Here is a 22,761-nt window from a genome sequence, read left to right as displayed (position 1 = left end):
ATATTAGCCAATATATTATGAGAAAACATCAGAAAAGTACCAAACAATGAACATTTTACTAAAAGTCGGGCAAGGAACATGGAAACTACAAAATATAAAGTAGAAAATATCAATTACATGAAAGACAAAAAGAAATGTTGTGGAAATTTTCCATATCAAAGAGAACTAAAGAGATAGATAATTAAATTAAGGATGTTACCATAGAATGTACCAAGGACTCATTAGGTGGGTAGACAAAATTGATAGATTAATACAATACTAAGCCAGGTGCTAGTGGCTTATACCTGTAATCTTAGCTATTAAAGGGGCTGAGATTTGAGGGTCATAGCTCAAAACCAGCCCAGGCAGGAAAGCCTACGAGACTTTTATTTCCAATTAACCACCAAAAACAAATCCAGAAGTGGTAGAGGAAAAAAAAAAAAACTTAAGGACAATGCCTAAGCCCTGAGTTCAAGTCCCAGGACAGGCACACACAAAAAAAAAGAAGTAAATTTCTAAAGGTAAAATATTATACCAGTTTAAAAGGTTTTTTAGAAAAAAGTTTCACTAGGACACATGTATGCACTAGCATATATAGTTTATATAATATATAAGCATTATAGTATAAAAAGTAAGTAACAAGTAAAGAGTGCATACACCTTGGAGATAGGTATGATCGTGTAATGTAAGTTTAACAGGAGAAAAAAATAGATTGGGTTTTAGATTATCTGGCACTTGTGATTATTAATATCTGAAATAAAATATAATAAAATCTACCCACTTCACATATAGATGTCTGCTAATTTTATTTTATATGTTTTAGTATTTCATATTAAAAAGTATAGAATGATCTAAGAAAATTTAAAAAGAAACATAAAATTTCTGTTTCTATAACACTGTAGCTATGTTGGCTCTGTGTGTGTGTGTGTGTGTGTGTGTGTGTGTGTGTGTGTGTGTGTATGTGCATCTCTGCCTCCAATTCCCAGATAGAGAAACAGACATACATAGTAGAAAAAAGGTTGATAGAGAGATCAACAGACAGATAAAAATAGATAAATGCAGAAGAACATTAACTTAGTATTAATATGTTTTGTTATGATACATTTTTTCTTTATCTCTAAATATTAATTGAATTTCCAATAATGGATCTCTCTCCATTTTTTTCTAAGGGTCAAAGAACTTTGCTTCTGTTCACACTAAGTTAACATTTCCTTAGGTTTAGCCTAATGTGCATTTTCTTTTTCAGAATCTCAGCCAGAACACCACTTTTTTTTTTTTTTTTTTTTTGGCCAGTCCGGGGATTTGGACTCAGGGCCTGAGCACTGTCCCTGGCTTCTTTTTGCTCAAGTCTAGCGCTTTGCCACTTGAGCCACAGTGCCACCCCTGGCCTTTTCTATATATGTGGTGCTGAGAAATCAAACCCAGGGCTTCATGGATACGAGGCAAGCACTCTTGCCACTAGGCCATATTCCCAGCACCTCACATTACATTTATTTTTCATGTCTCCTTAGGATCCCCTTGGCCATTATAATCTTTCAAACATTCTTTATTTTTGATGACCTTGACAGGTTTTCTGTACTGGTCAAAGATTTTGTACACTATTCCTGGGATTTATTTGATGACTATCATGATTATACTGAGGCTAGGGGATAGGAGAAAGAAGGTAGGTATAAGATGTTTTTATGAGGTTATACAAAGGTCACAGATGTTACATACTAGTATCACTACTTATTTCTGTCAGTATTGACCTAGATCATCTGACTTGGGTAATGCTTGTGATGTTTCTGCACTGAAAATCTAGTCTTTTTTTCCTCTTTTCATACTTTTGTACACATTCAAGGGCTGTTTTACTACACCAGGCCAGTGTATCCACATAAAACATTTAGAATATTCATGGAAAATTTTGTTATTTCTTCTCCATTTATTTTCTTTCTATATTGTATTAGGAATTCTCACATTTTGAGAAGTTAAATATGTATATTTTTGGATTAATTATTTTTGCCAGTCCTGGGGCTTGAACTCAGGGCCTGAGCACTGTCCCTGGCTTCTTTTGCTCAAGGCTAGCACTCTACCTCTTGAGCCACAGTGCTACTTCTGGCTTTTTATGTTTATGTGGTACTGAGGAATTGAATCCAGGCCTTCATGCATGGTAGGCAAGCACTCTACCACCAAGCCACATTCCCAGTTCTATTTTCTTTTATTTCTGTATTCAGTCAATGATTTATCTCAGTATGGACTAGTGATATTTACCTTTATCTTAAGTTATAATCTATTATTACTTTATTGTTAACTAAATTGTTGTCATTTTTGTCCTGCTTCCTTTGAAATATCACCTCTATGTGTTTTCAAATCCATTTTTCAAATCAATATGCAAAACTAATGCACAAAGAAATGTTAATAGGTTAATAATGGTTATGCAGTGCCAAACATAGACATTAATGATAAGCAAAGTTGCTGATATGACTTTGCTAACAATATTGGCTCAACCAACATTATTTTAAAAATTCTACACTACACAAAAATATATCTGTACAATGACTGGATCTAACATAAATTACTTTAAAATTTTCTACATTATATTTTTATTTTTTTCAAATTAGGAAAACATTGACAAACCTATTATGTTAATAGGAACTAGCCTTTGAATAACATTTTCTATGCCAGATAGAATGCTAAAGCATTTAGCTCCTAGTATTCAATTTATTCTTCATAACAATCTTGTGGCCAAACTTTGAGAAAAATAAGGCTTAGGTTGACCACACTAGGATCTAGGACAATGATTCTCAAAGTATGTTCCTGAACCAGAAATCAGTACACCTAAGAAAGTGCAATAAATGCACGTTCTTGGTCCTTACTCCAAAGGTCCTGAACCAGAAATTCTGAGTCTGAGACGTGGAAAACTATGTTGTAAGATTCCTTCCAAGGTGTATGAATGCATAACATTTGAATCATAATATTTGAAGTATATAGGTGAAAATTGAACTAGGAAAACTGAGAGACTGAGAGAGAGTGGGGGAGAATTATGAAATGGGTGATAATGATCAAGATAAAGTGAATAACCTCTGCACAACTACTTGAAGATAATTTTTTTTTAATTCTTCCCGGTGATCCTGATACATAATAATGTTTGGGAGTGTTGGTGCCAGACTATAAATCCTTGTACTAGACATCAAAGCCCATCAAATCCCATGCGATTAATTAATTAATTGCCTATTAATATTGCCTGTGTTATACTAAGAATAAACCAGTCATAGGTGATTTATATTTAAGAACTCATCATAAAAGACTTGTCTATGGCAGTTTCATTCTCTACCCATCACTGGTCTAAGTAAATTTATGCAATTCACCACTAGAGGGCATCCTTACATTCTCTCATAAACTGAATCTTTAAAAAGCCAAGAGTGAATGAGATCAACCAAAATAAAACCAACCAAAATATTTAAATTTTTTGTTAGAAAAAAAATTTAGTAGGACAATTGCTTTAATCTGTCTAACATCATGTATCAGTTGCACTGAGGCCATATTTTTAGGCATGTTAGCAAATGAATGCAATATATTATGATTATCCATTTAATATCATCTCTTGCTTCTTTTTTTCTTTTTCTTAAGTTGGTGTGATTCTGTGGATGGAACTCAAGACCTTATATGTATCTCCACCACTGACCTTCACTCCAAGCTCCTATTTTATATTCATTTCTAAAATGGGACTAGGAACCAGATCCTTATTAGGGCAGCAGGCAGCACATCAGTTCAAATTAGCAAAATAATAACAACCTTTAAGTAAAAAGGAATCTAATTTAAACCATACTGTCAGCTCTAAAGTCCCAAAGAAGTAAAACTGGAAAATAACATTTTCACTCATTCAATTGTGTGCCTGGTGTCTCTTTTCACTATGGAGCACATAAGTTCAGGAGTAGAGTATCTAGCACCTGGTATATAACAAGTTCTCAATAACTAATACTGAGTACATGGTATGAAAAGTTAGTGGAGCTTTTGCCTCCAGTACACCTTTATTAAGGCATGCTACAGAAATTGGAATTTATTAAGTATTATACAAAATAGTAGTGTAAGCCGAATATCAGTGGCTCACACCTATAATCCTAGCTACTCAGGAGACTGAGATCTGGAAGATCAAACTTAGAAGCCAGCTGAGCAGAAAAGTCCAAGAGACTCCACCTCCAATTAACTAACAAAAAGTGAGGCTAGGGACATGATTCAAATGGTAGCCATGAGCAAACAAAATAAACAAGAGTATGAAATCCTGAGTTCAATCCCTAGAACTGGCAATAAATAAATAAAAATACTGCTCTACCTTCCTTATATGCAAGTACCACTCACTAATAATTTTTTAACTTAATTTCTGGGCTGGGAATATGGCCTAGTGGTAGAGTGCTTGCCTCACATACATGAAGCCCTGGGTTTGATTCCTCAGCACCACATACATAGAAAAAGTGAGAAGTGACTCGGTGGCTCAAGTGATTGAGTGCTAGGCTTGAGGAAAAGAAGCCAGGGACACTGCTCAGGCCCTGAGTTCAAGACCCAGGACCGGCAAAAAAAAAAAAGTTAGTATCTATACTACTTGTAACTCAGAATCATAATTCTGAGAGATTTTAAAATGCTACACTCCATGATGATCCTTTGATCCTTTCTTCCAAAGATAGCATGACACTGAAATGCCTACCCTTGTTAAAAGCATTTTGCAAAAGGAAGGAGGGAGGAAAAGAAAGGAGGGAGGGAGACAGGGAAGGAAGCAGGGAGGCAGGGAGGCAGGAAGGCAGGGATGAAGATTTTGAGCAAAGGGTGGGTGGTGGTATCCAAGTACCACAGAAAATGCAATGGAGAAAGAAAACAATTTCCGTTCTCCTACTATCAAATCATGTAACCTTGACTGAAGCACTTGAGTTCAGGTCCCTGGTTCCTCTTCAAAGAGATGATATGTCCGAGGAGAAAGTATAGCTTATAAGAAAGAATTTCTGAGTTGTAAAAACTTGAGAACAATTTTGCTGATGCATATCTTGAAATATCTGCCGACAGGAGCCTAAGATTAAAGAGCCCATATCTCAGGAGTATTCCTAGAGCACATTCACTCAATGAACAGAGGGTAAAGAAGTGTGATTCAATGTGTATTTGTTCAACATACTGTGGGGCATACTGTACATGAGGCACTTGTTAAAAGCTTTATGTTACATGATGAATAAGTCCTTCCTCTAACATGTTAATCCCTTCACACTAATAATAAGAGGAATGTGATGGCTACCTTTACAAATCAACTTGACTGGGCCACTGATGCTGATGTTTGGTTAAACATTATAAATATGATTGTGAGAGTGTTTCTGGATGAGATAAAGACTTGAATCTATAGGCTAGGTAAACAAATTGCCCTCTACAATGTGAATAGTCCTTATCTAATCAATTAAAAATCTGAATAAAACAAAATGTCTAAGTAAGAAGAACTGCTCTGCTGGCTTAAGCTGGGACATTAGTCTTTTCTGGCCTTCTGAATAGGACAAAACTTAGGCTCTTCTTGTGTCTAGGGCTTGTCATCTTCCATAATGGCATATACATTGAGAGCTAGTTTGGTTCTTAAGTCTTTAAAGCTTACACTGAGATGACACACACTGACTCTTCTATATCTCTAGCTTATGGACTGTAGATTTTGGGATTTCTCAGATTCCTTAATCACTTGAGGAAACTCCTTTCAACACAACTGCATATTGTATTACACACACACACTCCTATTGGTTCTATTTCCCTGAAGAACCCTAACTCACACTGTCACAACCCATTGTGGTTGCCACACCCAACCACGACCTTGGACAAGGCAGCAATGGAGACAGGACTGTGGAATTGAAGTCTGGGGTGCCAGAGGAACTGAAACTCTCCACCAGCTTGAGATCCCAAGGTTCTGTTCATCGAGTTTCTTATTGCATTTCATACAGGGAATATGTGCAGAAAGTAAGGTATAAACATCAACATGTGACAATATTTTGTATATAAGTGGTAAGTGACTTCCTTATCCAGGGAACTGGAGCTGAATAGTAAACAAGTTTACAATCTGCATAAACCTTAGTCTACTCCCAGGTACCCAGGCAGTTTAGGGTCAAATTAGCCCACACCCAGGATAGAAATCTGAATTCCTGTAAAGCCAGAACTAATTGACCTCTCCAGGGAACCTCAGTGTTCTGGTGTTCTGAGTTGACTGAGAGAACCGACTTCCAGACTCCCAATTCTTTCATGTCTCACAACTTGACTTTTAGGGCTCTCACATCACACAAGAACCAAATTCCAGGTTCTATAGGATGGCCAAAATGCTCTACATGACATGGCCTCTACCTTCCCTCCTACTACATCCCATAGCTACTTCCTCTACTTCACTGGCTCCCTTCCATTTCCCTACCCGGGAAGCCTCCTTGAGTCATGGTGTTTTCATTCACTTACTTACTTATTAATTGATAAATTCAACTAATTACTGAGTAGCTACTATGTGTCAGCAGTAGTGCTAGGTATGTAATGTGTACAGGATAAAAGGATAATTTCATGGGGAATATATTCTAGTCATCGGAGAAAGACATAGCATAGACACAAACAGGCTAACTGCAGAGAGTGATATGAGCTTCAAGGGATGACATGAAAGTATCTTGTTGATCCCAGAAACCCTCATCCTGCAGGTGTTTTTTAATCACAATAGAAGGGCACTATCCTCATTATGACCTGAAAGAGGAGCATTCCAGGCAGAAGATGACAAGCATAGGATAGACTCTGAAAGGTCCATAAGCTAGGAGTTGAGTGTGGCAATGCAGACTGGAGTGGCAAGAGAAGGTAAATGGTGCAGGAAGGAGATACAGCCTTACTAACGGGAATAAGGATCTAAAACTATAAGATTATTGGAAGCTTTGGCAAGTTGACATGATCTGCTTTGCATGCTTGGTTATGCATTGCCCTGTGTAACACAGGCACAGAAAGACCAGTGGGGCTGGGAGGTTGCAATAAGCTTGAATAATAAAGGTAGGTTGGTTTGAGGGATATGCAAGAAATGAGGAAGGACTGACTGGTTCACATTTCAAAGATAGAACAGATAGATGGGAACTGCCAGTGTGGTGGAGAAGAAAAGATAACTCCTCGGCTTTTACTTCAATAATCAGCTAGAAGGTAGTGTTATTTTCTGAAATATGGAACTCGGGTTGACAAAGGAACTGGACATGAAGAAGACAAGTTGCCTCAGCTCCCTCTCACTGGATTTTTGTCATTCCTTCTTTGCCTAGTTAACTCTTCCATTCTTTGACTCTTGGTTCAAATGGCATTTCCTCAATGAACAAGTTCTTGAAATCAAGCTGTGTTAAGTATGTGCTCTCTTGGTACTGTGTAGTTTCCCATAGTACCTGGACCAGATTGCAAAACTAGTCACTAATCCTTTACCAACCTCCCCTACCTGACTCTGGTCTGGTCCATATGACTTGCATCAACCAGTAGAATATCAACAGACATGACACAAATGGAGATTTGAAAGGCACTGCATGGTAGTCTTGCAGTTTGGAAACTCTCAAGCTACACAAAGAAGCCTAGTTGATCTGCTGAAGAATAAAAAACATGCTGCTTCTGCTGACAGGATGCCTATCTCAAGACATAGATGTGACAGGATGCCTATCTCAAGACATAGATGTGGGGCTATTTGTACTTGTCTGCTTTGCAATGCTATAATGAAATGACCAAGGCAGGATAACTGAATCAAAACAGAGGTTTATTTAGTTCGCAGTTCTGGAAATTTGAAGGCATAGTACTAACATTGGCTCAGCTCTAGTAAGATCCTCATGGCAGATGATATCAAGAGCAGTAGACTAGAGGGAGGAAAAGCTCCTATGTGAGTGGGACCACACTCAAGTTTTGTAACAACCTTCTAGAGAACTAACCAGTATCTCTAATCCCTAACCCCTTTCCAAGAGCAACACCCCTTGCATCAACAGTGATGCAAGGTCCTCCCCCTGGGTTCCACATCTTAAAGGCCTATCACCTCCCACTACCACACTGAGGACCAGTCCTACAACTCTCAAACCCTCGGGGTATACATTCAAACCATACCACCACCCAAAACAATCCAGCCAGCAGCAGACGCATCCACTAACCAGAAAGGAAGGAAAGAGCCCAGCTGAATACCAGCTCATTCACAGAAACCTGAGCTCTCCCTTGGCTCCCCAGCACTCAGGAGGCTGAGACAGGAGGATCAAGAGTTTGTGGCCAGCCTGAGCTACCCAGGGGATATGGCCTAGTGGCAAGAGTGCCTGCCTCATATACATGAGGCCCTGAGTCCAGGCTCAGGCCCTGAGTCCAAGGCCCAGGACTGGCCAAAAAAAAAAAAAAAAATGGTCTTCTTTGGGCTGGGGATATGGCCTAGTGGCAAGAGTGCTCGCCTCGTATACAGGAGGTCCTAGGTTCAATTCCAGCACCACATATACAGAAAATGGCCAGAAGTGGCGCTGTGGCTCAAGTGGCAGAGTGCTAGCCTTGAGCGGGAAGAAGCCAGGGACAGTGCTCAGGCCCTGAGTCCAAACCCAGGACTGGCCAAAAAAACAAAACAAAAACAAAGAGTTTGTGGCCAGCCTGAGCTACCCAGCAAGTACCAGCCTAGGCTACATAGCAAGAACGCTCTAAAAAATAAATAAATAAATAGATAGATAAATAAATAAATAAATAAATAAAATTTTAAAAAAAACCAAGCCATTTCTAAACTATAGGATTAGCTTGGGTGTCGATCAACAGATGAGTGGATAAAGAAAATGTGATTTATACATACATAGGTCCATATGTGTATGTATATATAGTATTATTATTCAGCCATAAAGACGACTGAAATTATGTCACTTGCAGGCAAATGGATGGAACTAGAAATCATGTGAAATGAAATAAGCAGACAGCGACGAATTACATTTTCTCTCATGTACAGAAAACAGAAGTAACAAAGGACATACATTTAAGCAAAATAAACTTTCCTGGGTTTGCACGAGGCATTGAAGAATGCGCCCACATCACACATCCTCGGCTTGAAAGAGCTCAAAGTGAAGAGCCACAGGAAAGGAGCAGAGTCCAGTCCCAGTGAGGGAAGGACTCCTGCGCTCCCTGGACGGGCCCAGCTTGCGAGGGGCCCACGAGGGCGTCTCGGGGACCGACAAAGCCTGCCTTTCGAACTCAAGATGACTTGGAGGCGCAGTGTGCACTAGTGTCAAGGGCACGGGTGTTCCAAGGCAACCGGGCTGGCCTCGGGCTTGTGACCTCACGCGTGGCCGCGCCTGAAGCGCCCCTGTGCTCACACCCCCGGCCCGGCAGGACAGGAAACCCGCTTCGGGCCTATCATTCCCGGTGCCCACAAAATAAATGACGGCTAGATGAAGGAAACCATGAGGTGGGAAGCACCGCTTGCGTGTTCCAAGGTTTCTTTTTAAGGCGACTTCCAGAGCCCGCATTTGGCGGCTTAATCCAGGGCAGCGGACCGGCAAGCGAGGAGAGGATAGCGCTTCACTTGCGGAGTGGCGGGCGTCCTCCGCCTCCCGGCTGACAGACTGGCTTTCCCCGCTTTGCTCACGGACACCAGGAAGGCCCAGCGACGGGGCATCCGGCTTCGGACAGCGGGAGCGGAGGGTGGAAAGCCCAAGAGCTCCCCTGACGTGCCGGCGAGCCGGCGAGCCGGCGCTGCTGCAGGGATGGAGGGCCGCGTAGCCACCTTTGCCTCGCCGCCCTAGCCGCGCGCTGGCAGGGCACGCGCCAGGGCTGCGGGAGCGCGCGCCGCGTCTCCATAGAAACGCCCGGGCGAACACCGCGGCGGCGCGCGCGCGCGCGCGGCGGGCTCCCCAGCTCCCGGCGGCAGCGGCGGCGGCGGCGGCGGCGGCGGTGGCGGCGGCGGGTCGCGCCCTAGCGCGCGCCTGGTCGTCTCCGAGCCCCAGTGGTTAGGCTCTAGCCCCAGGGTCCCCGGCGGTGCGCGAGGCAAGATGTTGAGGCGCAGCCTGGAAAGCCGGTAACAGCCGGGGCCTAGCTGCCCAGGGCCGCCCACACGTGAGGCGAGGGCTGGGGTAGGCGAAGCGGAGCCTCTATTCCCCTCTTTCCCTAGGCCGCAGCACCCGCTTCCGACCCTGGGCTGGAGGCTGCTCGGTGCCCACAGCGCTCTGGGGCCTACCTCCCCCGGTGCAGCGAGTGCCGCGTCCGGGAGAGCCCGGGCCCGGCCGACTGCCCCCACCCACGCTGCCCGGGGCGCCCCAGAAGTCTGGAGGTAGCAGACACAGGGGGCTGGCGGCTTCCAGCAGCCGCCATCCGCCTTGGTGAGGCCCAAGGTGGGCCTTGTTCTGGGCCTGCTGAGCCCGCATCGCGAGACCAGGCCTAGATGGGGTCCTGGAGGAGAGCAGTTCCCTCTCCTGGAGATCGGATCTTTAGGAGGTTGCATGAGATACTCTGAGAATGTTTGCTTGCCTACCAGATTTAGCGTGCAGCCATCCCAACCCTAAGGAGAATGTTCTGCTTTTTGTGTCACCTTTTTCTCTAGGGATGCTCAAACCAGACAACTGCAAGATGCTGTCACAAATGTGGAGAAGCATTTTGGAGAGCTGTGCCAAATCTTTGCTGCTTATGTGCGGAAAACTGCCAGACTGCGAGACAAAGCAGACCTCCTAGTGAATGAGATCAACGTGTATGCCTCTACAGAGACACCGAACCTAAAGCAGGGCCTGAAAAACTTTGCTGATGAGTTTGCCAAGCTTCAGGATTATCGCCAAGCTGAGGTACGTACGGAGTGAGGACACATCACTTATAAATCAGCCTTGGAAGTAGTGGGCTGAACCTACCAAACCATAGGGGTTAATCCACAGTAATAAACTTGGCATTTTCCAATCTTAAAGGGAAACCGTTCCTGGTTTATCTTGCCTTTCTAAACTAAACTTTAGGGCGTTCTTTTTGTTTGTGTTTCTGTTGTTGTTGTTTTTGCCTGTCCTGGGGCTTGAACTCTGAGCCTGGGCTCTATCATTGGACTTCTTTTGCTCACACAGGGCCATTTCCGGATTTTTCAGAATTTATTGGAAATAAGTCACAGGGCTGCCTTTAAACCAAGATCCTCAGATCTCAGCCTCCTGAGTAGCTAGGAGAACAGATGTGAGACATGGGGCCCAACTTAGGGCCCAACTTACCGCCTTCATTTGGCATTAACACCTATTGGCAAGAACACCTGTTCTTTACAGAAGCATGGCGTGAGCTTTGCATGGGTCTGTGTAACAGATGAAAAACGTTAAGAATGGCAGTATTTTGAATCAATTAATAAATGGGCAAGATAGTCATACTTTGGAAAATTGACCAATGGAGAAGCTGATTTATATCTTGAGGGAAACTACTAGTGAGGCCCCATGAGGTAAGGTTGAGTTGTGCTTTTTGTTTTGTGTGAGGAGGGACTTGTGGTTTTCTTTCTAAAAGTTTAACTTTTCTCTGGCTCCCTTACATAATTTCATTTACATTTATTTTGTAGTTTGAGATACCAGTTTTGGGGTTTGTTTTGAGTTAGGGTCTCATCATGTAACCTTAAGGTGGTGTCAAACGTGCCATCATCCTGCCCCAGCCTTCCAGAATACTGGGATGACAGGCCTGTACTACCACACCCAGCTAAAGCATTACACCATTTAAAATTCCATTACTCTTTTTGTACTTTAATCTTCTGGACTTTAGGTTCTTTTATTAAGGCCTAAAACAAATGCTATCAAAATGTAAAATGAGAATATTAATCTTTGAAACTATCACTGCTATGAGCATTTATCACACTTGATTACACAGTTCTCAGATATATATATAGATATATATATATCTATCTATATAAAACTGGAGGGTTCCAAAACTAATTTATAGTCACAGATAATTCTACAATTTCAGTCAAATGATTTATCCTTTCTAGAACACTTTTTTTATTGGCAGCACTGGGTTTTGAACTTAAGCTATGCCTCCAAACCATGCCCTCCTTTAGAAAACTTTTATGCTATTTATCAAATAGCAAACTGACTTGATTTACATTTTTTGTTCTCCTTTTATTTCTCTTGCTTACCAAATGGTGGAGGTGCTAATGAACAATGACAAAAGGTAGGCAATGAAAGGGAGAACTGAAAACAGCTTCGAATAACCCTTAAGCTGAAAGTGGGCATATGGATTATATACAGACTACACTGTACTGGATATTTATAGTTTTGACTTTAGGCTTCCAACTACTTTGTATTTGATGTGAACCTGATTTTTGTTCATAGTCCTAAAACCTTTTAAAATGAAACGTTGGTTTTTTTTACAAAAACTAAAAACTAGTATGAAGTGAAATGTATTGACTATATAAGCACATATCATTTAAAGTCTTTTTCTTGCCATAAAAATACCACCTAGCTATCTTAAGCAATACATCTTCATATTTATTACTTATCCTGGCAGAAAAAAATGTTAATATCTACAGCTGTTTTCCTTAGGCTATAAATATATACTTGTCTAAAAAGCTCTTCTTCAGTGCCTTCTATGATACTTTATTAATTACTTTGTGATAAAAATTATGCTTAAGAAAAACTATTTAAACTGGGTGTTGGTGGCTCATACACATAAATAATCCTACCTACTCAGGAAACTGAGACTTGGAGGATTGTGATTCAAAGCCAGCCCAGGCAGAAGTGTCCCTGAAACTCCATCTCTAAAATAACCAGCAAAAAAGCTAGGCATTGGAGGCATGGCTCAAGTGGTAGAGCGCCAGTTGTGGGCAAGCAACGAAGGCAAGAATTTGAGGCTGAGTCCAAGCTATACTACTGGCATATACACACACACACACACACACACACACACACACACACACACACAAGTTTAAACTGCTTAATTCTAGGTTTAAAAAAAGGAAAGGTCAGCCATATAGTTTGAGAGATCAACAATCTGAAGCTTTTCTGCTTTTTTTTTTTTTTCCAGTCTTGGGGCTTGAACTCAGGGCCTGGGTACTCTCCCTTGAGTCACAGCACTACTTCTGGCTTTTTCTGTTTATGTGGTACTGAGAATCGAACTCAGAACTTCATGCATGCTAAGCAAGCACTCTACCACTAAGCCACATTCCCAGCCCTGTTTTTTGCTTTTGGAGACTGTTTTGTGGTAGTTTTTTTTGTTGTTGTTGTTGTTGTTTGTTTTGTTTTATGTTTCCAGTATGCTGGATCATTCAGCTTTAATTTTTCTAGAAAGTTGAGCTATTACAATTCAGACACACTATCTGACACTGTGCTAAACATGTTGAAAGTTGAGCCTCCCTTAAAATTTGTCTTAAAACTTACTAAAAAATGAATACTTTGAGTTTAATGTGAATTGTGTAGCAAGGATGAGCTCCTCAGAAACCTCAAGCATTTTATCATATTGTATACCAAATACTTTTTTGCTGTTGAAACCAGGGTTTGTATCTGGGCTGCTTGCTTGCTTAGCTGGCACTCTAGCCACCAACCATTTTTCTGGTTAATTGGAGATAGGAGTCTCTCAAACTTGCCCAGGCTGGCTTCAAACTGCAATCCTTCAAATCTCCGCCTTCTGAGTATAAGGTATTATCATTGTCCAGCTTTCTTTTCTGTTTTTTGTTTGTTTGCCAGTCCTGGAGCTTGAACTCACATCCTGAACACTATCCCTAAGCTTCTTTTGCTCAAGGCTAGCACTCTACCACTTGAGCCACAGTACCACTTCTGGACTTTTCTATTTATGTGGTACTGAGGAATCCAGCCCAGGGCTTCATGCATGCTAGTCAAGCACTCTACCACTAAGCTATGGGTAGTAATATGGGTAGTAATTATTTTATGTTAAACAGCATAGGTTTTATTTCAGTATTTTAAGTTTTGATATCTTTGTTTCTTTTCAGTTATATTTTGTAATAATTTCCAATAGGTTGAAAGACTTGAAGCCAAAGTAGTTGAACCTTTGAAAGCTTATGGAACCATTGTAAAAATGAAACGAGTAAGTAAACCCATTTCTTATCCCATTATTAGGTATTCTGGTTGATTGAGAGTATTTCAACCACAGTTTCAGTAAAAATTATAAAGTAACATATAATACTTTTTTTTTTTAATTTCTTGGATCACTGAGAATGGAATTTTTTTTTTTTTTCCAGTCCTGGGGCTTGAACTCAGGGTCAGGCACTGTTCCAGAGCTTCCATTTTTGCTCAAGGCTAGCACTCTACCACTTGAGCCACAGCTCCACTTCTGGCTTTTTCTGTTTATGTGGTACTGAGGAATCAAACCCAGGGCTTCATGCATGCTAGGCAAGCCCCAAGAATAATGACATATTTTAGTAGACGTATATTTCTGTAGCAGCAAGGACATTCCTATTTAAATTTTAAATATTTAATATTTATAGTAGACAAGTTATCTTGTTATATGAATATGTCTACATATTTTCATTCTAAAGCACCTATTTTTAAATGAGTATGACAAAGTCTTGTTTTTTAAATCATCTTTATTAATAAGTATAGTAGCATTTGCTTATTATTTTTGTATTTAGGAGGCTGAAACAGATTTAGAGTTCACCAGCCTGAACTACAAGTGAGGCCCTATCTCAGGGAAAAAAATCTGAATGAACCATCACCATCATCAAAACTATGTCTGCATATTTTTATGGTTGTAGTTTGACATTGAAATGGTATCATTTGAGAGAATGCTAAAGTAATACTCTCCCATGCACATGCACGTACACATGAGCACATACACACGATATTCATAATGATGCTATACTTAATTACACAAAAAATGTTTAAACTGTATAATTCTAGATTTTAAAAAAAAGGAAAGGCCAGCCATACAGTTTGAGAGATCAGCAACACTAACTAAATTTAAACTTTGACAACTCAAAAGAGAAATCAAGAAATCAAAACAGAAATTTTCTTCCATTCTTAAAACAGATTATATTTCATTTCTTAAATCAGACATTTTATTTTTCAAAATGCTATTTTCAGGAGGACCTCAAAGCAACATTAACAGCAAGGAATCGAGAAGCTAAGCAGTTAACTCAGTTAGAAAGAACACGTCAGCGAAACCCATCTGATCGTCATGTAATTGTATCCTTTGAATTTTTGTCTAAAAGAAAGGTTAAGGTATGCAATATATAGGAATCCTTACTATGGAAGTTAGGTAATCGTAAAGTGATTATCCTATGTAACACAATGTCCTTATATTCTTTTTCCAATAAACTTACCCCCAAAAGTCCACCCATAAATAGACATTTGCACAGTTCAAAATTGAGGGTTTTTTTCATGGTAGCTAACCAAATATTAATTATAAAATTAAGGACCTTCCATTAGTACTAATGTATCAATGTCTACTGCTCTATTTTTGAGAAAAGGAAATAAGTCTCACAATAATTCCCTTCATACCTTAAAGGAAACTCACATGAAAGCATAATTATAATTTGGGGCTAAAAAGACCCTCAAGGATAGAATCCTTAAGAATATAAGGAAGTCCAGAGCACAAAGGGACCAAATTGGAATATCTACTATAATAAGGTTCTTTTGTTAAACACAAGTTCTTAAACAAGAATGTGCCTTGTTCATGGCTAACAATATAGAATAATTGCAACTAGGATAGGTACAACTGCATAGAAAGCACTAACATCTCTGCTACCTCTTTTTTTTTCTCTTCCTTACATGTATCTCCTTCCTACTTCCAAGGTTGTTAACTACCCAGTTCAGCCAGAAACCACATATGAGGAGTTGCTCTTTGGGGACATTTGAGGTTCCAGCACACCTCCATTCCTGAAGTGAGCCTTTGAGCAGTGATTTTGGGGCTGCATCAGGTCCTTCTTCCTGTGGACCAATGGTACATAAGCCCAATCTTGTACTAAACAAAAATGGGTATCTATAAGGCCCAGCATGACTATGTAGCCAATTATTGAGGTTTTAAACCTCAGACTGGAAATTACAGTCTGTTTTTATAAAAGACAAACCAGAGAATGCCAGAAAATTTATGACTGACACAGAAATCTTGAGGTAGCCAAAGGAGAATTAATTAAGAATTAAGCCAGAAGCAGGGCCAGTAGCTCCGGCCTATAATCCTAATTACTCAGGAGGCTGAGATTTGAGGACGTACTTCAGAGCCAGCCAGGGCAGGAAAGTCCATGAAGACTCTTATCTCCATCTCCAGTTAACCACCAGAAAATCGGAAGTGGCACTGTGGCTCAAGGTGGTAGAGCACTAGCCTTGAACTACAGAGCTCAGAGACAGCACCAGGCCAAGAGTTAAAGTCCCATGACCAACCAAAAAAAAAAAAAAAAAAAAGCCAGAGATAAAAAGTGTGTGTTTGTTTTTCTGGGGACAAAGGTATATGAAGACAGGTAGAACATAACATCTGGAATCTTAAGCAGTTGGTGACTGACTGTTCATTTTGACACAACACAGAAATAAAGGTATTGATAAGCCAAAGACTTCTGAGATGCTCTGTTATAAACAGTGCTATGGAGGAGGAGATAGTGTTATAACGTGTATGGAACTGGTCTGGACTCATTAGGGGGAAATAAATGCAACAACCAAAGAGACTATAGTTAAAGATCACTTGACTTGCTCACTTAGTCAAGATGTCTACAATTTGTGGGTTCTGACAACCAGAGACTATAGGATGTATTTTTACCAAGACAGACCCTTAAAATTCAACTGACTGATTCAAAAGTATGTTAAAGTTCAATAGACAAACTTTATTAAAGAGTCCCTGTGCTTGAAGAAAAGGAATCTCAGGGTTCTACCTACTCACCCCTAAGGAGGGCAGAGGTGACTGCTGAACAAGCTTCTTGTAACAGTGTGAAAAGGACCAGTCTTTTTGAAAATGCTAAAATCCTAGGGGTTATAGTTATATAAGTCAGGCATCCTTTGGATGTCACGCCTTCCCTTGCTTTCTTGTTTTCTAGAATCAGTTTTGTTCCCCATTTTGTAACTCATTTGAAGCTCTTAATTCCACTGAATATACTGATAACTACATTCATGGAGGTATATCTTAATATTTTAATACCATTTGTTACTTAGATTGGTGCATTCTAAAATTTTGAAGAATTTTCAGTAAAAGGAATATTAGAAATTCACATGCTCTTTGCTGAAACTAGCTGAGTGACTGTGGCTCAACTGCTATGCTTACACAAAGGGATTTTAAGCTTTCAGAAATAAAGTTGCTGGAAGGTATTCGAAGGTTAAGATACATAGATCCCCAACTGTAGCTTGTGCCTCCCCAGGCTTTACTACTTAAGCCAACTTTGTGTGTGCTTACACGTTTAATATTAAATGAGAGAATAAATGAGGGAAGACAAGAGTCAAAAAGAAATAGGCAATTGTCTCTGCAAAAGGTAAACAGACATCAGATAATTGGTAGGAATTTTTTCACAATAAACATAGAAACAAACTCTTATATTTGGATTCCTTATAAGATATGAAGAACCCCAAGCCTATAAAAGTAGATACAATAAAATATATTTTTGTGTTCAATATCTTGAAATTGGGTGCTTAAGCTAATTGTAAGACTATATAATTCTATAACAGGATTTTAATTTATTGAAAAAGTCATTTTATTTGAAATGTATCTTTTCCTTCATGAAAAATTTCAGTCACAGGTGGGCAATAACGTGGAGTGTCAAGACATGGATCCTAATAGTAAACCCTTTTACTTGTTTCAACGTTTATATTCCTTGAAAAAGAAAGCAGTAGCCAAATGCTAGAATATTGCATGTTGCAGAACTTTTTGTTTGGGGTTTGGGTTGTTTTTTTTTGCCAGTCCTGGGGCTTGGACTGAGGGCGTGAGCACTGTCCCTGGCTCCTTTTTGCTGAAGGCTAGCATTCTACCTCTTGAGCCACAGCACCACTTCTGGCTTTTTCTGCTTATGTGGTGCTGAGGAATCAAACCCAGGGCTTCGTGCATGCTAGGCAAGCACTCTACCACTAAGCCACATTCCCAACCCTGTTGCAGAACTTTGATGATGTAATCTTCCCCATGGTTAGTTACTGAATGATAGACATGACATTTTTGACCAAATATAATAGCTTAAAGAACAAAACATTTTTTGGAATGAATTTTATTAGAAAATTGGGCTGTCTTTTACAATCTATGTTACTGCTTAAGAAAGCATTCTAATGTTTAGTGCAACTACTGTTCTAAAAGGAGATATATATATATGAGTAAATGGGAAATGTTCTGCACTAAACAGTTTTATAGCTACTGTATACAGCTGTTTATTTCTTGAGATTCAATTAGAGTAACCTATGAACCAGTTTTTTACTTTTTTTCTAACAATTTAAATGTAAATATCCATGTGTGATTAGTGGCTACTGTATAGATTGCACAGCACAGATCTAGATAAGTATGTTAGTATGTGTAAATAAAAACTTGAGTATGTATGTATGTATACCATAAACCAAATAATGTATATTATTGTTGACTTGTAAGAATCTAAAGTAGAATGTCATGCTGAAATATTTGTAACATATAACTCTACTTGGTAAGAATAAATGCAGCCAGATGTGATGGTACACTCTTGTGATCCCAGCATTCAGGAGATGGAAGCATTACAGTTGTTGAGTTCAAGGCCAGCCAATTTAGATGCATTAAAATTTTCTATGCTTTTGAAATATTAAAAGGAAGTGACTTCAGTTATATATTTGCTAGCCTAACGTACTTCAGTGTTGTAATGACTTAAAAAAGTAATCTTCAGCTGGGTGCCAGTGGCTCACGCCTGTAGTCCTCACTACTCAAGGAGGCTGAGATCTGAGGATCATAGTTCAAAGCCACCCCAGGCAGAAAAGTGTGTGAGACTCCATTTAGCCACCAGAAAACTGGAAGTGGCGCTGTGGCTCAAGTGATAGAGTGCTTGCTAGCCTTGAGCTGAAAAGCACAGGGACAATGCCCAGGCCAGAGTTCAAGCCCCATGGCCAGAAAAAAAAAAAAAAAAAGCAATTTTTAGTTATGAAAACTAGGATCACTGTACGTCTTTCTTCTGTCTGCTCTTCTGAATCCACAAAGATTTTGTTTAATCCACATATTAAGATATAAACTTTTTTCCTATGGGATAAACTTTATTGTATTTTATAGATTGGGATAGTTGAGATCATTAAAATAATGGTTAATAAATCATAATCCCTTTCTTTGGAGGAGAATGAGGGAAAAGGGGAGATAGAATAAAAATTATGATAAAGGACAGCGAATAAAAAAATGGCTTTACTATGAGATAGGAAAAAATATTTTTATAGAAAGGGAAAGATTTTATTTTCTTTTAGATCATTAATCACATCATTTATTCTATGGATCATTTTATTCTATCTGGTAAAATACAGTGTTCAGTAATTTACAGTTATGCCAAAAAGCCAGGAATGTGAACATTTACCAATAAACTGATTTGACTTTATCTTTGGTTGGGGAATACTTTTGTAGGCAGAAACTGAATTACAGAGAGCTACAATGGATGCTACCCGAACCACTCGTCATTTAGAGGAAACTATTGACAATTTTGAAAAGCAGAAAATAAAGGATATCAAGGTAAGTAACTGTGAAGACATGTTTTTTAACCTTTTATTTAAATTTGAAATTTTTAATTTTCTGATTTAGTCTATAATCCTTATGATAAAGATACAAGTGAAAAATATATCAATGTTATTTTCCTGTGAACACAATAGTATGTAAAGAGGCTATATTCTCAACCAGATGCCAGACTTTTATCATCAATACTATTATATTAGGTTTTTATCATTCAACTGTCACAGCAACCCCATGGAAGTGATAGTGTTACCCAGAGTATCACAGCCAGAAATGTTCTATAAGCCAGTATTTTTCATCTGTGCTGTCCATTATAATACAATATCACTAATATCTGTGTTTTTAATATCTGTTTTATCAAATTAATAAGATCATAATAGCCAACCATAATAATTTGCAACCACAATAAGGTACTTTAGTCAACAAAATTAGTTAATTGCCTTATTTTCTTATATCAATAGCTTTGAGATTTTTTTTCATGATCAGAGAATTTCATAGGTCTTAAGTGAATTTTATTTTATTTTATTATTTTTTTTTTCTTTTTTTTTTTTTTTGGCCGTCCTGGGCCTTGGACTCAGGGCCTGAGCACTGTCCCTGGCTTCTTCCCGCTCAAGGCTAGCACTCTGCCACCTGAGCCATAACGCCCCTCCTGGCCGTTTTCCATATATGTGGTGCTGGGGAATCGAACCGAGAGCTTCATGTGTTGGAGGCAAGCACTCTTGCCACTAGGCCATATTCCCAGCCCGTGAATTTTATTTTTAAGCACCTTGAAAGATCTGAAATATTGTGGCCATCTTACAGAATTTTTATTGTGTACAGAGCTGCAATAAATACAGGTATTCAGGTATCTTTCTTGTATATTCTTTTAGTTTCCCTCAAGTCTATGCCATTGAGTGGTATAGCAGGGTCATAGGTAGATCTATTTTTAGTTCTTTGAGGAAATTCATTGATTTCCTAGGTGGTTATACTAGTTACATTCCCATCATCAGTGTTAAGAGGGTTCCTTCTCCCTCCCAGCCCCCATATTCTCAGGGCATTTGTTATTGTTTTCCCAATAATTGCCATTCTCACTAGGGCAAAATGGAATAGTGTAGTTGTGATTTGCATTTCCTTTATGGCTAAGGATATTGAACATTTCTTCATGTATCTATGAGCATTTTTTATTTCTTCTCTACGAACTGTTTGCTCACTTTGCCCATTTATTAATTGGGTTTTTCTTTTATCAATGTTTTGAGCTCTTTGTATCTTATATATTATTTTTTATATTATAGCTATCCTTTGTCTGTTGAACATTTAAAAACTAGTAGCTTTTCTATGCACCAACAATGAAATGACTGAAAAAGAAATCAGGGAAACAACTCCACTCACACCACCATGAAAAGAAAGAAATACCTAAGTTTAAATAGTATTTTTGGTTTGGGTTTTCAGTAGGTGAACTTGGGTGACATGAGCAAGAAACATTAATTTTAGTTGCTTCATTTTTATTATACATACAAGTGTTTCATAAAATTACAGAGAAAAATCCAGTACTCTCCTCACTCAAAAATGTTACTTTTTAGCTTATCTTCCAAACTTTTTCCTATGCACATACATGGAGCTGTGATAGTAAGAAACATATTCTCAAGCATGGACTGTGCATTGTGTGCACTCACCCTATTAGGAAAACATAACTGTTAGCCCATAGTTTTAAATAAATAGGACTCTGTTTCATTTCTTAAAAATTTAATGACATAAACATATTCATATTGAGAAATAAAAGCTATATCATCCTTTTTGGTATCCTCACAATATTTCACAACATATGTAACAAGTCTTGATTGGTGGAAATTTAGGTGGTTTTACATCTATAGATGATTCTGTCACTAAACATACTTGATTATTTTTGCATTTGTGCTGATCTAGTGATTCTCTTGGAATAAGTAGGCATTCCTAAGTTCAGAAATCACAGACTTCAATTTATAATACCTGCTTTAGAAACTTCTGTCTACAATGGATGAGCCAGTGTATGCCTCTACTGGTCCTTTCACGAGTGGAAGTGTAACAGTGATAAATAGTAACAGCCAATTTCTTGGGTAAAAAACATTTCTTTTCACAAATTTTGTTGTCAGTACTGTTAAGGATAAGTATTGTTTCATATAACTAGTGATACATTTTATTTCTTGGTCCAACACTTCTACTTGGTTATTAAAATTTTTCTCATTTCTCCTAATTCTTTATATTGAGATTACCTTTTTGATTAAGAGAAGGTATGTTGCAAATAATATATAGTTTATATGAGTTCGTATATATTATGTATTACTATATAAATACATGATATAATTAACAGGCTTGTTGCATATTTTAAATAATTGCATAATACACAATTTATAATACTAATATGTATAGTGATTATATTAACAGAAAGAATCGTGTATAAATACTGCAGGTGTTATTTTTTGCTCCCTTAAGGCTTTGTTTTTGTTCCAAATCTGTTGGTCTATATGACTGATTTATATTTTGTTGGATATAGGGCTTGAACTCTGGGCCCGGGTGCTATCCTTGAGCTCTTCAGCTCATCAAGGCTAGCACTCTACCACTTGAGCCACAATGCCACTTCCACTTTTCTGGTGGTTAATTGGAGATAAGAGTCTCACGGACTTTCCTGCCTGGGCTGGCTTTGAACTGTGATCCTCAGATTTCAGTCTCCTGAGTAGCTAGGATTACAGGCCTGAGCCACTGGTACCTGGCTTGGTCTATTTGTTTTTTGGTTGTTATTGTTGTTTGCCAGTCCTGGGGCTCGAACTCAGAGCCTAGGCTGTCTGTACTCAAGGTTAACACTCTACCACTTCAGCCACAGTGCCACTTCCAGCTTTTTCTGTTATGCGGTACTAAGGAATCAAACCCAGGGCTTCATTCATACTGTAAGGCAAGCACTCTACCACCAAGCCACATTCCTGCCCCTCTTTTTGTTTTTCTACCTTGGTGTTATGGCAGACAAGTTTTTTTCATACCCAAGAATATATAAATATTTGCTCATATTTTCTCTCAGTATTTGTTCTATATTGTTTTAAAACATTGTGCTTTCAAAAGAAATATGGTAGACAGGCAACAGTGGCTCACACCTATAATCTTTATGTTCAGGAGACTAAGATATGAGAATTGAGGTTTGGAGCTACCACATGCAGAAAAATCCAAGAGACCATTTTGCCAGTTAACCAGCCAACAGCCAGAACTACAGGCATGGCCCAAGTTATAGAGCACCAAATGTGAACAAAAAAGCTGAGCCAGAGGCTTAAT

The 22,761-nt window shown here is 39.0% G+C and overlaps 1 protein-coding gene across 5 annotated transcripts in view; it reads left to right on the top strand.

The window, feature by feature from the left end:
* Positions 1-9,281: 9,281 nt before the first annotated feature.
* Cibar1 (CBY1 interacting BAR domain containing 1) overlaps positions 9,282-22,761 on the top strand; it is a 42,355-nt gene continuing 28,875 nt past the window's right edge. For 2 of the 5 annotated variants that reach the window (XR_007212858.1, XM_048359191.1), the window contains exons 1-6: positions 9,843-9,982; positions 10,505-10,739; positions 13,876-13,944; positions 14,940-15,041; positions 17,567-17,572; positions 19,384-19,488. Coding sequence is in view for 4 of the 5 variants with exons in the window: in XM_048359191.1 (XP_048215148.1) it covers positions 9,957-9,982; positions 10,505-10,739; positions 13,876-13,944; positions 14,940-15,041; positions 17,567-17,572; positions 19,384-19,488 (543 nt within the window). In the remaining variant the exon portion in view is untranslated. Of the gene's footprint in view, positions 9,374-9,842; positions 9,983-10,504; positions 10,740-13,875; positions 13,945-14,939; positions 15,042-17,566; positions 17,573-19,383; positions 19,489-22,761 lie in introns of those variants that run through there. The other 3 variants (XM_048359192.1, XM_048359194.1, XM_048359195.1) reach the window with 3 other exon arrangements.

The sequence above is a fragment of the Perognathus longimembris genome, chromosome 12 (genome assembly GCF_023159225.1).
Source record: "Perognathus longimembris pacificus isolate PPM17 chromosome 12, ASM2315922v1, whole genome shotgun sequence".
Taxonomy (NCBI): Eukaryota; Metazoa; Chordata; class Mammalia; order Rodentia; family Heteromyidae; genus Perognathus; species Perognathus longimembris.
This window is presented reverse-complemented; position numbering and strand designations above follow the sequence as displayed.